This window comes from Antrostomus carolinensis, unplaced genomic scaffold (genome assembly GCF_000700745.2).
Source record: "Antrostomus carolinensis isolate BGI_N321 unplaced genomic scaffold, ASM70074v2 scaffold7161, whole genome shotgun sequence".
In the NCBI taxonomy this organism is placed as follows: Eukaryota; Metazoa; Chordata; class Aves; order Caprimulgiformes; family Caprimulgidae; genus Antrostomus; species Antrostomus carolinensis.
This window is the reverse complement of record NW_010293421.1, coordinates 25396-40309: the sequence shown is the minus strand read 5'-3', so window position 1 is coordinate 40309 and position 14914 is coordinate 25396. Positions and strand designations below refer to the sequence as shown.

Sequence of the window (14914 nt, the reverse complement as noted above, 5' to 3'; positions counted from 1 at the left end):
AGTTGGGGTTGTTCAGCCTGGAGAAGAGAAGGTTCCAGGGAGACCTTATTGTAGCCTTTCAATACTTACAGGGGGCCTATAACAAAGATGAGGACAAACTTTTTAATAGGGCCTGTTGCGATACGACAAGGGATAATGGTTTTAAACTGAAAGAGGGTAGATTTAAACTAGATATAAGGAAGAAACTTTTTACACTGGCGCAGGTTGCCCAGAGAGGTGATAGAAGCCCCATCCCCAGAAACATTCAAGGTCAGGTTGGGCAGGGCTCTGAGCAACCTGATCTATTTGAAGATGTCCCTGCTCACTGCAGGGGAACTGGACTAGATGAGCTTTAAAGGTCCCTTCCAACCCAAACCATTTTTTGATTCTAGTGGAAGCTGACTGCATTTTTTTTTTATGGATAGGCTGCCAGGTTGAACTACTGGTATAAATGGAATGGCATCTTACAGATGCTTATTTCCCTACCTGTATTTAACTGTTTAGTTATACACTTTCCTTAGCATCTCTTAATATATACCTTAGTATATGGTGTCCATATGAAGAGTGAAACACAAGTTTAAACCATTAATTGACTCTTGAATGTCTGTTTTGCAGCTTCTATGAAGAGTGAGATAAACAGTGAACTAGCTTCTTCATCGGGTGTATCGACAGCTGGCTCAGTAGGGAGTTCAGCTGCTGATTCTACTGGACATGATATAATTACTGAGCAGCCACGTTCACAACACACGTTACAGTCAGACTCTGTAGACCTGACAAGCTGTGATTTGACAAGTACAGCTACTGAAGGGGAAGAAGATGATGTGCTTAGTCGAAGCTCCAGCCAGATCAGTGCTGTCCAGTCAGATCCTACTATGGACTTGAATGATGGTACACAGGCTTCCTCACCAATCAGTGATAGCTCTCAGACTACTACAGAAGGTCCAGACTCTGCTGTAACCCCTTCGGACAGTTCTGAAACTGTAAGTGTGCAACGGGCAGAGGGGGGATCCCCTTCTACTGAGGGGCCCGACATATCTCAGAGCTCTTCCATGGAGGGCCCAGACTTGGATTCGTCTAGTAACAATGCAAAGGTCAGCAGCTCACACCTCTATAGGAGAGCTTGACCTCCTTTTAACACTTTCACTGCAGCAGTAATTAAAAACTACGAAGCTGTAATCAGTGTGTTCACTAGGGAGGTCATATAAAGGCATTAACAGATTGTCACTCACTGGAAGAACATCAGTATCAAAGACTTGACATAAATATGTCCTCTTAGTAGCATATCCTTCATTTTGTATAGATATTTTAATTGTCTTAATGCAGGAGGACTAATGGAAGTGTTAAAGGGTGAACAGTCTATTTGGAATGATAGAGGAATACTTTTGAAACCTAATAATTCACATTGTTTTCTGCCTGTGCTTTTTTGCTTGGCAACACAACTCATTTTTTTTTCCTTTTTATTCCATTTTAAGGATTTCTCCTATACTGAGCAAATACTGCATGATTTACTAATGTAGCAGTTACATATCTAATAAACACCTGACAAGTGCATACAATATAGCTATCTTAAGAAATTTGTCTCTCTTAGGCAAGTGTATTGTGAGGTTGTAATAAAAACAGCAAAAATATAATTACTGGGAACAAGAGCAGAATATGCTAAAAGGAAGAAACTTTGAATTTCTTAAGTTCTTTTTTTCAAATATCATCAAACTTCTGACTTAAGTTTGCTGCTAGTAACTTTGGAAGAGTAATAGTCTCTTACCACTACAAAAAGTTATGAATTTACAATTATGTTAAGCAAATACTCCTGCAAGTGTGAGGATTCAAGAACCAAAGGAGTGATGATAATTGCTCTGTCTCTGAATTAAATGTAGGCAATGCAGAGACCAAAGTGAGCAGGTGTTTACTGACAAATTGTGTTTATTGACAGGGTGCATTCCTTGCAGATTCTTGTAGAACTGTTGCATGTGTCAGTTTGCATACTTTTTACAAGCAGTAATTACAAGTAGAGTTTTTTAGTAATTGACAGACTTAAGTGGTTGTCCCACTTGTCAACACACGGGCTTTTTAATGAACAATTTCCAGGTGCTTGTAAAGTCAAGGAGTAACTGAAGTAGTATCTTGTCTTCTGATAACCTTACAATGAAATATTTTTTGCCTTTACTGTCTTTTATTTTAATTATTAATTTTTTGTCTTTCATAGTTATTTTTCAGTATAACTACTGCCTATATATTTTATTGGTACCAAGGGTCAAACGCTCTTCTATAAGTATCCATCTTAGTAGTCTCTGGTTTAGAATGAAGGAATGAAAATATATTTAAACTTATTTGTCCTTTTTTGTCTTACACAGTGTGTTCTCAGTTTGAGTTTGCATATCCAGGACAAGTGAGGTTATGGGAGAGTTTGCCAGCAGGAGACAAGTTCAATTTGTGATGTTAAAGGTGTTGGTTGTGATTTGTAACTGCTGAGATAAAGGGACAGTTGTGTTTGGCATAAGGGAGCAAGGAGAGTGAGCTGCAGGGGAGGCAATGCACCGAGTGTTCGACTTTCTTACTGTTCATATCCAAGTTCATGGCTCAGGTCAGGGACTGTTGGATGTAACTACGGCCTCAAATAGACCAAATACTGGAGGAGGAGGGGAGCTGCTTTGGGGCCTGCACACAGCTGTACACTAATATTTATCAGGCTCATATTTACTTTCAAATTATTTCTATATTACTAACACTGCATGTTTGAGAATTAATACCGTGTGTTAAACTAAGTTATTTTAAGTCCTGTGCTTGCACTGTGTAGGTTTTGGAGGGTGCTGAAGGACAGTATTCTGGAATGCAGATTGGACAGCTGCAGGATGAGGAAGATGAGGCTGCAAATATTCTCCAAGATGATTCATCAGAGTCTTTCAGAAATTCTTCCATTGGTATGTTGATAAATGGGGGCACACACATACACACATGCACATGGATGGCCACAGAACTGGTGACACCTTTAAGGCAAGTGTCACAGGTACATCTGCTGTCTAACTTCCAAGAGACTGAAGACTCATATAATGGATATGGGAAAAAAAAATAGATTGAAATGTAAAATAAGGAATATATTTCAACACTTTTAATGAACCACTTGTTTTGATCACTGCTACTTTCTTTTTCATGTTTGTATAATTAAGTTCAATTTAAATGCTTTTAATTTGCATCTGAAATGGTATTTCATGAATTGCCTCTTTCTAAAGCTCTTCAACAGCCTCACCTGTTGAAAACCATGAGCCATAGCAGGCAGCCTTCTGATAGCAGCGTAGATAGATTTACATCAAAAGAAGATGCAGCCGATCCTGGTGATCATGAAAATAAGGTGAGAGGTAGCCCCAGTGGTCTGGTTTAAAGTTTGAAACAACTAAGTTTAAAAAAACCCAAAAAACCAGTTATGATCATGTAAATTAGTGGTAAATGTAGGTAACTTGTGTATGTGGTGTACTTCATTATAGGTCAAATAACTAAGATTGAATATTATATCTGAGTTACAGCCTGGATTTCATTTAACATAAGGTGAATACACAGGTGTTGAAATCTTGAGTGCGGTCACCAACAAAACTGTAACAGAACACAAACTGCTGAGAGCCCAAACCCATTTTGTCTGTGCATTAGTAGGATGCACTGATGCTTTATTACCCAAAATAATTCAGATAATCTACAGAGTGATTGTTGTTTCTGTGAAATTAATAGACCAGTTCTGATACTGGATACAAACTTCCTGAAAGCATTACTTTTTAAGGCCTTTTTTTGGAATATGTATTAAACACGCTTTGTATTACAACCTTTATACATTTGTAGATGTGCAGTATGTCTAAATCTTGTTGTGCTTAATGTTTTATTTAAATTTAAGATTAATTTTTATCTATGTAAAAATTGTGTTTTGCCTTCAATAGCCCTCCAGGGTAAAGGGAGACATAGGTCACTATACCGATGGAGATTCTGCTCCTTTAGTGCACTGCGTTAGACTCCTGTCAGCCTCTTTTCTGCTCACTGGGGAGAAAGGAGGTAAGTTTCCACTCAAGACTGTTGGTTCATTGTGTCTCTCATTGTCCAAAGTTGGAAATGTGATAGGTTTACTTTGGTTTTTAATCTCACTTTATTGAAGATTTCGGGGTTGGGGTTTTTCTGTGACAGTCCTGATTGAAATGATCACACCAGAGTACAGAAAAACCTAAAAACACTTAAACTTATGCCATTTTACAATGAATCCTGTTTTGAACCATTGGGCATCTAAAAAAGTGTTATGGTAAATTAACCCATAAGTCAAATAGTAAATTACATTTACAATTTTAAAATTCTTATATGACTTAACCTTTGGGACTATGACAGTTGATGGATTGTATGAAGCTGTGAAGACAGTCTAATATCAGTATTTTTTTTTTTGATCAGGGTTGGGTGCCCAGTTTGTTCACCATAAATGTATCAATACCTCAGTAAGGAAATAACTTTGAGTTGCATTTCATTCTGTGGAAACTCCTAAAAACAAGTTCAGAAGAATATAGTTCTTTCAAGTACTTGTGTTAATATTTTTACAGTTTATTTTGTTTACAATGCCTATTTTGTTTTAATTGAAACAAGATTAAAATTATGTATTTTAGCTTTATCACTCAGTTATGTTTGAACTCCATGTTAATTTTATTGAATATACTTCAGTTAGAGGAAGTGCTGTTGTACCCATTTGTGTTTGGGAAATATAACTTCATATTTTAAATGATTCAGCTGTAGTAAAGCAGAGAAGTGACCTAAGTTTTTTCAGAGACCTAGCTGAAATCTCAAGTTGAACTTTCTTCTCCACTTTTAACGCATATTTTAAATGATTCAGCTGTAGTAAAGCAAAGAAGTGACCTAAGGTTTTCTGAGACATAGCTGAAATCTCAAGTTGAACTTTCTTCTTCACTTTTAACATCTTACAGCATTTGCTTAAGTTAGTGTGGCTGTTTTTCATGTGTTTTTTTCACATGATGATCAAAGAGAAGCTTTTTGACAATAAGTGATTGTTAGAGGAGGCTGTTGGAGCTCAAAAGAGGGGTTAGTTACTTTTTCAGCATAGTAATAAAGCATCAGAAAAGATTTTCCAGAAAGCCTTTAAGGCATACACTGCTACTTCCTTTTTTTAACCTGGGAAGTCGGTGTCACTGGTAAGTGTGTTTGTCATTATATATGACTGAAGTGAGCATTTAAGATGTTGGGGTTTTTTTTTCCCTTTTCTAAACTATTATTTGTTCATGTTCTCTGCTAATACAGTGTTCTTGGAAAGACAGTGTAGTAGCTGTATTCTCAGTAACGAAGGAAGTGTGTGGGGTTATTAGGTACTTTTTTTTTTTTAAGAAAAAAACCCAAACAAACAAAACCAAAAAAAAACCAAACCCCAACCCCTGCATATAACTGCTGCCTCTGATAAACTGGAACTACTTGCTCTACCTTCATATGTTTTGTCCAGACTGATCTAGCCATTTATATTATACAGAGTTATTAATTAACTTAGAATTCAGGAAGCTTTTAAATAACCAATAATCTTTTTTTTTCTTTTTTTCTTCTTCTCCCCAGCCTTAGTTCCTGATAGAGAAGTGAGAGTTAGTGTAAAAGCCCTGGCAGTAAGTTGTGTTGGAGCAGCTGTCGCGCTTCACCCTGAATCTTTCTTCAGCAAATTGTATAAAACACCCCTTGAAGCGATGCGGGAAGAGTATGGTATGTTGCAGATCACATACTCCGTTTTAATAGCGTGTTTTGGTTTCCAAGTAAGTGAGGCAGCATCTGTACTGAAAACTCTGAATCCAGTTTCGTATTGACAAACAAATAGTGCACCAATGGGAATGGACATGCTGTCTGTACTACTAATACATGTGGTGAGATTTTTTTTTAATAAGAGTTAAGTTTCAGTGGACAAGCTTCTACAGCTTCTGACAGGTTGAAGCTGTTTTACAACTGCTACATAGAAGTGATTTGTTTATCTTATGAGTGGTCTCTTCTAATTTATTTCAGACTATCCTGTGGGTGGTTTCTAAGCCATTAGGTTCATTTTTATGAATGCTACAGTATGATCAGTAGGGTGCTGGAGTATTCAAGTGGTTTGATACTGATAGTGGCAAAGGTGGAGTGTTGACCAAAACTCTTCTTAAATTTCCCCAGAGCATTTTATGTACAACTGAAATAAATCACTAGTTTTCATATGTGATCATTGGTCTAGATGGTGTGTATGATCTGTAGATTACATGCATGTGATCCCTGAAAGGTAGGACTAAGGCAGACATATTGTGAATATGCTCATATTGATTGTACAATAATTGGTACCTCCACTGAAATATTTTTAGGGATCATTTAAGTCTAAGACTAGTATTTTTAAAATAAAGTAGTTGTAACTTATTTTCTTAGAGGAGCAGTATGTATCAGATATTCTGAACTACACTGACCATGGAGATCCCCAGATTAGAGGAGCTACTGCCATTCTGTGTGGAACAATTGTCAACTCCATTCTAATTAAATCCCGCTTTGATGTGGAAAAATGGCTAATAAATGTCAGAAACTCAACAGGTAATAATTTATTTTAAAGGCATCTTTTTTTTTTTTCTTCAGATGTAACCAAAATTTTCTTTTGTTTCATTACTCTAAATTATTTTTTTTGTTAGGTAATCTCTTTTCCTTGGTAGACTGCGTACCTCTGCTACAGAAAACACTGAAAGATGAGTCGTCTGTTACTTGCAAACTGGCTTGTACAGCTGTGAAGGTAAGCAGAAGTAGTAATTTATTTGCACCACCACAGATCTCAGGGGTGTTATTCATTGACTAGGGTCCTGCTATGCTCAGGTGTATAAACACAGAGCAAAAAATTACTTTTTCCCCAAGAACTTTATTGTAGAAAACATGGATTCAGGCATAGAATTGGAGGAACAAACAGCTGGAAAATAATTATGTTGGTTAGATCACATAGCAGTATAATCTAATCAAGATATTTCTAGTCACAGATGTACTGGTATGGGCTGTAATGTTATGTTCATCAATAACAGGATGAGTGCATCAGAGAGAAAGGATATCTGGCTAAACAGGGAAGTATGAACATGTAACACCTGGTCGAACCTGTATTTAGAGAGCAAAAATTAAATGTGAGAATTGACAAGTAGAATAGTGATTATTTTCTGAAACAATTTTTGAAAGTAAGGAAAGTCTCAGGAAACTAAGTGTTTCAAATTGGCTGAAAGATCCATCAGGCAATTATTAAAATAGAGATAATAACTGAATTTGTGAGTAGGACTTAGAGCGTGTGAATTTTATTTCTGCAATAAAATCTGTGGAAGGTGTTCTGTGAAAAAGCAGAGGGGTGAACAAGTGAGCTTTTCCTTGAGGATTTTTCCAAAAAGTAGAAGAACAAGGACAAATTGGAGGCCAAGGCAAATTAATTCCTTGTGGAGAGGCACAGATGGTGACTATATTGGAGTTTATGGGTCAGTGAGGCAAAGCGAAGCTTTTAGGAGAATGCATAGAGTCAATGTGTGTAAAGGATGATTTCACATACTAAGAGGAGGGGTCTGTGATGCAGCTGAGGGAAGGAAATCCAGTTAGTTAAATGATGCCATCTTTTTAATCTTCTGTTCTATGATCTTATTGTTTGTATATAGTGGTTTCATGTATGATTACACTTATGATTAAGGCTTTTTAGAAGACTTCACTAGAATTGTTCAGTTCAGGCGACTCACACTAGTCAATTTTGACTTTTTCTTTCTCTCAGAAATATATGATATAGCCAGATTTCATACCTTTCATCAGAAATGTTCTAAAGCATTTTGGGTTGTTAATCTCTGAATAAGAAAGTACATTTCCATGTAGACATAAGACATAGAAATGCAGAGTTCTGTAACTTTTTCCAAAGGTCACACATTGTGTATATAGTTGAACAGTCATTAAAATGAGGAGGTATGACTTTTTCAAAAGCTTTGGAAATCAGAACCAGGTGTCTAAAAATACCCTGTGGAAACTAGGTGAGACTGTTTTTGAACAGATGAGAATATCGTGCTTGTGTTGTTTAAGCCCTGTGAGTTTTAGACCTTACTCTTTGAAGGGTTGTCCTCTGATCTCCAGAGTTTAAATTCAGCAGCAGTTCATCTTAAAGCTAGTGTCCTAGCCTTGCAAAGTACCTAGCTCTGGTACTTTCTCCTGGCTCTTAAGCAATAACTTCTTTTAATAACCTAAATAAAACAGATTTCTATAATCACTTCCGTTCTTTGATTCAGAGAGAACCTCTTCTGTAATATAACTGAAAGTTGTTTTTTCTTCTCAGCATTGCATCATGAGCCTATGTAGTAGCAGTTACAGTGAACTAGGTTTACAATTAATTGTTGACCTCCTTACGCTGAAGAATAGCTCATATTGGCTAGTAAGGACGGAACTTCTGGAAACACTTGCAGAGGTTGATTTTCGGTAAGTGTTTATATTTTTCCATGAGTGTTGTAGCTCCAGTGCGAAGATGCTGTGTATAGGAAACTGGAATAACAATGGAGCAGTTTCTTCTGAAACATTAACTAGATTCATAAAACTAATTCAGACCAACCATTCCTATAAGGAATGTATGAATTCCTTTGTGAAGTTACCATTGACTTCTCTACCAAGACCAATCCTAGTAACACTGTGTAGGAGTTCCTAGTTCAGTGGTCTATCAAGTCTTCTGTATATCTGTGATCAGGGAGAGACAATATAATCTGGAAATTAAGTTGGACTTCGTGTCCAGTTGTGTGTGTTTTTAAAGAAAGGGTCCTTGGCTTGCTCTCCCATTATTGTCAGCTCTCTTCTGTTGCTCAGTTTCTGTTATACTGAAATAAATATGACTTCCTTTTCTTGCATTTCCTCATTCTCTACATGTTCTTCCAAGCTGAAAGACAGAAGAACATGTAGATAACATTTTGTTATCTTTAGTCAAACAAAATTGGACTCTTTCTGAATAGTGATATTTAGAATGTGTTACTGTCTCTTCAAAACAAGTCTGATTTTTTCCATGCATGGGAAAAAAAATACAATCACAATGTGTAAATAATGGGGTTTTGTTTGTTGTTGGTTTTTTTTTTTTTTTTTAAAAACTAAATTAATTCTTCTGTTACATTAACCAGATAGTAGTTTAGCAAATAGCTTACCTTTTCTAAAGGTAGAAAACAGTATGTTTACTACTTACATTTTCCCTGCAGTAGTGCTTTTTAAAAAATAAACAAAAAGAACCCTCAGAGCACTGAAGGGAGAAATAATGTTTAGTGTTAACCAGTGTACTCTAAATTCTATTTCACAATAGGCTAGTCAGCTTCCTGGAAGGAAAAACTGAGAGCTTGCACCGAGGTTTTCATCATTATACTGGTGTAAGTAAATTATTTAATCAGTATATTGAGTTTCTGGATTCAGGTACCAGTGCAATTTCAGCACTTTGTGTTTAAATTCCACCAAGACTGATAGTTGTTGTATGTTTTGTATAAGTAGGCTCATGTTCTGAGACTTGATACGATTGGAAAGATACTTTACTACTGAGATTCAAATATCTTCATGTTTTCTGGTGTGCATGTATGTATGGTTTTTGCTGTGGTTTTTTTAAACTTCAAAAAATTTTTGGCATTTATGTATTTAAATAGTCTATTTGGCAATGTTAAGGTAAAGATTGTCTTACAGACTTGTGTGATAGGTGAAATCTTACTTGTTAACTATCTTTTAACAATCTGGTCAAATGATGAAAATGTTCAGTGACCTTTACTCTGCTAACTTATTTTCTAGTTACTAAAACTTCAGGAGAGAGTGCTTGATAATGTTGTAATATGTCTGCTTGGAGATGAAGATCCAAGAGTTAGACATGTAGCTGCAGCTTCATTAATAAGGTATATATGGAGGTGGTTTGTTTGTTTTTTAAAAAGGAGTTTAGAAAGATATTTGCATGTTGCTGTGTACATATAACTAAAATAATCCCTTAGTGAGATTTTTATATTTTTGTTTAAATGAGGGATGGGAGACGTATGCAGCTGTACGGTACCTGCCTGGAACATGCATCATTCTGAATCGTCAGGAAATGCTGAAGTGATTTGTTCAACATCTGACAGTAGCTGATGGACTTAAGATGTCGCAGTTGTACGGAGTTGTCCTAACTCACAAATACTGTAGTTCCACATGGTTATAAGTAGTTTATCTTAAAACTTTCATGCTCACTGATTATAGTAAAGTAGCTAATCTTGTTTAAAAATCAGCTGTTTACTGTAACCTACTAGAGTTAGGATTGCTGTCCAGATAAACACACCGAACAGTAAGGATTAATTGGTAGTTTATTTATTAGAATTCAAGGACTTAGTTTTATGTTTAAAGAAGTTGGGAGCATCTAATACTGAATTCCTGGAATATTTTATTGTCAGAGGAGTCACTTTCTTGGTTTTTTTCAGACTATTAATTGCTGACCATTCCTTATAACAAAGCAAGGACAATTAAACCTTAAAAACTCTGCCACTTAAAGGCACTTGTTTTGCGGAAACAACTCAGCAGAGAAATAATCAACTGTTGCGTCGTAGTTAGTATTTGTTGCTTTTATTCAGGGACTCGAATTTGAAATTGAGTTATTTTGTTAATTGAGTGGTAACAAATTGAAGTTTTTATGAATCTTCATGTTGACTTAATGACAGCATGTGCATTAAGGTTGGAAAAGACTTCACTGCCCCAAGAAAGCTGATATAAGCTCACAGAAGTCCATTGAAAGATCCAATGTGGGCATTTATTGGAAGTATTGTCAGTGAAATTATAAAAAATGTGTATTGTACATTTTCACTGTTGATTAAGTTTAAAATGTTGTTCAAGAAGACTGGCTCTTGTATGCTTAAGTTCTGCTGCATGAAAAATTGTCCTTTTCAGGCAGAAATTAGTTTTCATTTGACACAGATACCCATGGGGAAGATATGTGGGGAAATAGGGGAACATAGAGAGCAATAATCTAGTGTAGTTGTTGTAGTGTGTACAGGTAGGTATCTCTATAAAAGGTTATTTTTTTCTTTTTACTACCATATGTTTAGAGCAGTTCCTTTGTCCAGATTTGAGCTCCCTGATTATAATGAAGAGCAGTTAGTTGTATGAAGATGAATTCAGCTTAACAATATGAGTTTTGGTAACAGCTTTTATTTACAGTTTGATAAGCGTATTCAGTGTATGCAGCTTTGAGTTGTATATTGCATGTATTTTAAATGTACTTTAAATTGTATACTTAAATAATTTCTGAATAATGCTTTTCCTTTTTGACAATTATTGTTAAGGCTTGTTCCAAAGCTGTTCTATAACTGTGATCAAGGACAGGCTGATCCAGTTGTGGCAGTAGCAAGAGACCAAAGTAGTGTCTACCTGAAACTACTAATGCATGAAACACAGCCTCCATCTCACTTTGCAGTGAGCACTATCACCAGGTATGTCATGTGTCTTGTCTTGCTTTAAAAGGAACGGGGACCCAAATTTCAATTCATAATACCTAGAATCACAGTTAAATCGTGCAAATCCATGTGCTTATGAATTCTTTTTCTAATCTGTAGGAGCATCTGTGGTAGTTTTAGGCTCCACAGAAACAGACTTAAGTTTAAAGAATAAACTGTTGTTGAGTTACTAGGGATGTGCTCACACATTGATGACAGGGAGTCATTTTTCTGTGGTAAACTCTGACTTTCTCTTCATCCTGAGTTCACCCTATTTGTCCATTAAATAGAAAAGTAAGTGCAGCTCTGCAGGCTAACTGTATGTATACATTATTGTTCTTCACATGTGCTGATGAGGTTTTATAACTCTTCACATCCTGTTTAGTGATTGTGATTGCAGAAGTTGTTACTGCCTGTATAATTTAAAAATAAATCTTGATAGTGTGATTTTCTTGCTGTAATTGTGCTGCCAGCTATACTTTCCTAAATTCTTCTGTTTAGATATCTTGTCTTATAGACAGTGTAAGCTGTATGTGTTTATGGGGGATCTTTGCTTCTATCCATGTCATACAGGTTTTGGATTATGTATGTATTTTCCATACATTATCTCGATCGTGTCACTCAAGATTTAGATACTGTACTATAGAAACAGAACTTTGTGGATGCAATGTTATTTCAGATATAAAATAGTTATTTTTCTACAGCAATAATCCAAAGTTTGTGAATGTGCAAAAAATCTTAGATGGATTTGAGCAAAAGCAAAGACTAATGCTAAATTGGTGGTCATTTCTAGAGCATCTAGCTAGGTATTGAGAGCTGGTCTGCTGTTTCTATTTGCTAACAAAGGGATTTGATTTATTGACTAAGTTGCTTTGACTGGTACAGAAGCAAAAATATTAAAATATAATAAGGTGGTATTTATAGTGTTCTCAGATTTTGTATTTTATAAGCAGACTATAAATATGTAATAGTAATTTAAGCCTTAATTTTTGAGGTGTTTCTTTATTTAAGTACATGTTTTAGTGCTATAAATATTTTTATTTCAGAATATATAGAGGTTACAATATGCTGCAAAGTCCAACAGATGTCACTATGGAAAACAATCTCTCAAGGGTTATTGCAGCAGTTTCCCATGCATTGACAATATCCACTACAAGAGCACTTACAGTGAGTTCTCTTAGCTGCTCTAGTGGCTGACTTTTTCTTTTATCTTTTTTGCTTGATTTCTTTATTTTTAATTATTTCCTGGCTATAGTTGTATCTGCAGCTTTGGTACTGTGGCAGTGACAGTAGTAATATACTTAATTCTCACTCTTTTAAGATGCTTTGTTGTTAGATCTTCCAGTGATGAAATGGATTGAATTCTTGGTGTTAACTTTTTCAGTTTGGCTGCTGTGAAGCTTTGTGCCTTCTCTCCACAACGTTTCCAGTCTGTACCTGGACTATTGGATGGCACTGTGGGTATGTTTCCTCATCTGTTACTCAAGCTTCTAAAAGTCATATTTGTGAAATGAAAATACACTTATTTAGGTATCAGAAGTCTTGGTTATACTGTTAAACTTATCGTAGCAGTTATTTAAGAACTTTATGCAGAATAGTTGTTGTATAAAGTTGAACTTTCTGTATCAGGTTGTCATGATATTAATTGTCAGCACTTTGTCATCTCTGGAACCATAGCGTATATCACAGGGATTGGCTGCAAATGCGGTAATAGAAAGATACATATAGTCAGTGTCTATCAAAATAAGTAAGAGGAGAAAATTTTCCATGCTTTTAAAAGAATGTTTATCTTCAGATTATTGTGTCTTGTAGTATCTCTTTAAAATCAGAACATCATAATTTTCACCTTGATCTCATGTTTATGTTGAAAAACAGTGGGTGAAGGAGGCTGGTTCATAATTGCTTTTCTAACCACAAAAGTGTCAGGTGCATTTAAATTGTTCTCATTTGGCACACTGAATGGGAACAGCAAATGAGATACCTATAATATTTAAGTATTATGTAGGTGATATATGATAGCCCCAAAGTACTTATTTTATGAAGAGTTTCTTCAGAATGTAACTATATGGTTGGCAACTCTATAAAGCTTTGATCTTGCCTCTGATTATCAATGTGCTGTGCCATGTGATCTGTAAAACTAGCTACTGCGGGTGTATAGAGCTGTTTGGTTTTTAAATAGTTTTAACAGCATTTGTGTTGATTTTCTTCGTTGTCATAGTGTCTCTACTCTCATTTTACTTCTCTGGTGTCCTGAAACTCTATTGCAAAATTTTATCTTATTTTAAAAACAAACAAAAAATCAGAAACCCAACAAAACAAAAAACCCCAACCCTTCTCCAACTGCTTTTGTTGTTGGCATGCCCTTTCTTCCCTTGCTGGCTGTAAGCGTGGCGTGCTCTGCATGTGCATTCTAAAAATATGTCCTTTGAGCTGTAGGTCCAATTTTAACCAATGAAGTAGTCTAGGATGTGAGCAGTACCTAGCTGGAATATAAAATCAATGCAGAATTGCAACAGTGTGTCTTTTGCCCTACACATCTTAAAAAAATGCTATTTTTAACATGCATCTAATACTTATCAGTGATGCAGTGACAGAGCCTTTGCCCTTTACTCTAATTCCTTCTTTGCAAATTTTCACCCCACAGTCATGCTAATTTGGATTACAGTTTTATTTTTGTGGAATGTTATGAACATTTATGATTCTGGGTAATAAGAATATAATAACCTGGATAACAACATGAGAATTTTGCCAGAACTCTTTTCTGTCTTAAGTACTGTCATCTTGTGATTATAAGGCTATTGGAATTGTTGCATTCTAACTCTGTACAACTCAACATGGATTAATTAATAAGTTTCTAACTTTGTGTAAAGTAAACAACACTTGCATATGAAAATACTTTAAAAAGGCACTGTAATTGCTTGTAGCTTTGTCAAAATAATAGCTATACTTACCATAAATTTTATTTTCTGAAATTACTCTGGTTATATTAGAGCAGAGTGACTACATCAGAATTTTTTTTAATTATTATTAAAAAAATGTCCTGAAATAATCCCTTTATTTAGAAGTTGCATAAAGTCTTTTCCTGAAAGAAAGTTAATAGTATTGTGCAGGTCTTAGAGCTTTGAAATGAGTTATGCAATTCACACAGTATTCTGACAAACATCTTTTGGTGATCTCTGACTGTTCCTTTTGAAACTTGAGTTGTGTGGGAAAATCTGATTTTAGAATTATTGTAAAGTGAAATGAGTTATGCAATTCACACAGTATTCTAACAAACATCTTTTGGTGATCTCTGACTGTTCTTTTTGAAACTCGAGGTGTGTGAGGAAAATCTGATTTTAGAATTATTGTAAAAGGAAATATGGAATGCAGCAGCAAATTACAATCTTGGATAGAGTCCACCCATAAATCTAGATGATTTGATGGATGATAATTGTTTAATTAAATTCTTGTCACTTTCAAAGAGTATCTTGTTACATTGCAGTACTACAACTTATGTCTCCCAT

At 35.4% G+C, this 14914-nt stretch overlaps 1 protein-coding gene across 1 annotated transcript in view; it reads left to right on the top strand.

Moving 5' to 3' along the window:
• Positions 1-14914, top strand: part of HTT (huntingtin) — a gene marked incomplete at both ends in the record, with an annotated part of 63210 nt that overhangs the window by 23010 nt on the left and 25286 nt on the right. Inside the window, 13 exons of the mRNA XM_010177256.1 lie at positions 595-959; positions 2774-2897; positions 3207-3325; positions 3900-4011; positions 5554-5694; positions 6379-6537; positions 6633-6730; positions 8279-8418; positions 9278-9341; positions 9748-9848; positions 11259-11405; positions 12455-12575; positions 12793-12869. Of these exons, the coding sequence (XP_010175558.1) occupies positions 595-959; positions 2774-2897; positions 3207-3325; positions 3900-4011; positions 5554-5694; positions 6379-6537; positions 6633-6730; positions 8279-8418; positions 9278-9341; positions 9748-9848; positions 11259-11405; positions 12455-12575; positions 12793-12869 (1768 nt within the window). The remainder of the gene's footprint in view (positions 1-594; positions 960-2773; positions 2898-3206; positions 3326-3899; positions 4012-5553; positions 5695-6378; positions 6538-6632; positions 6731-8278; positions 8419-9277; positions 9342-9747; positions 9849-11258; positions 11406-12454; positions 12576-12792; positions 12870-14914) is intronic.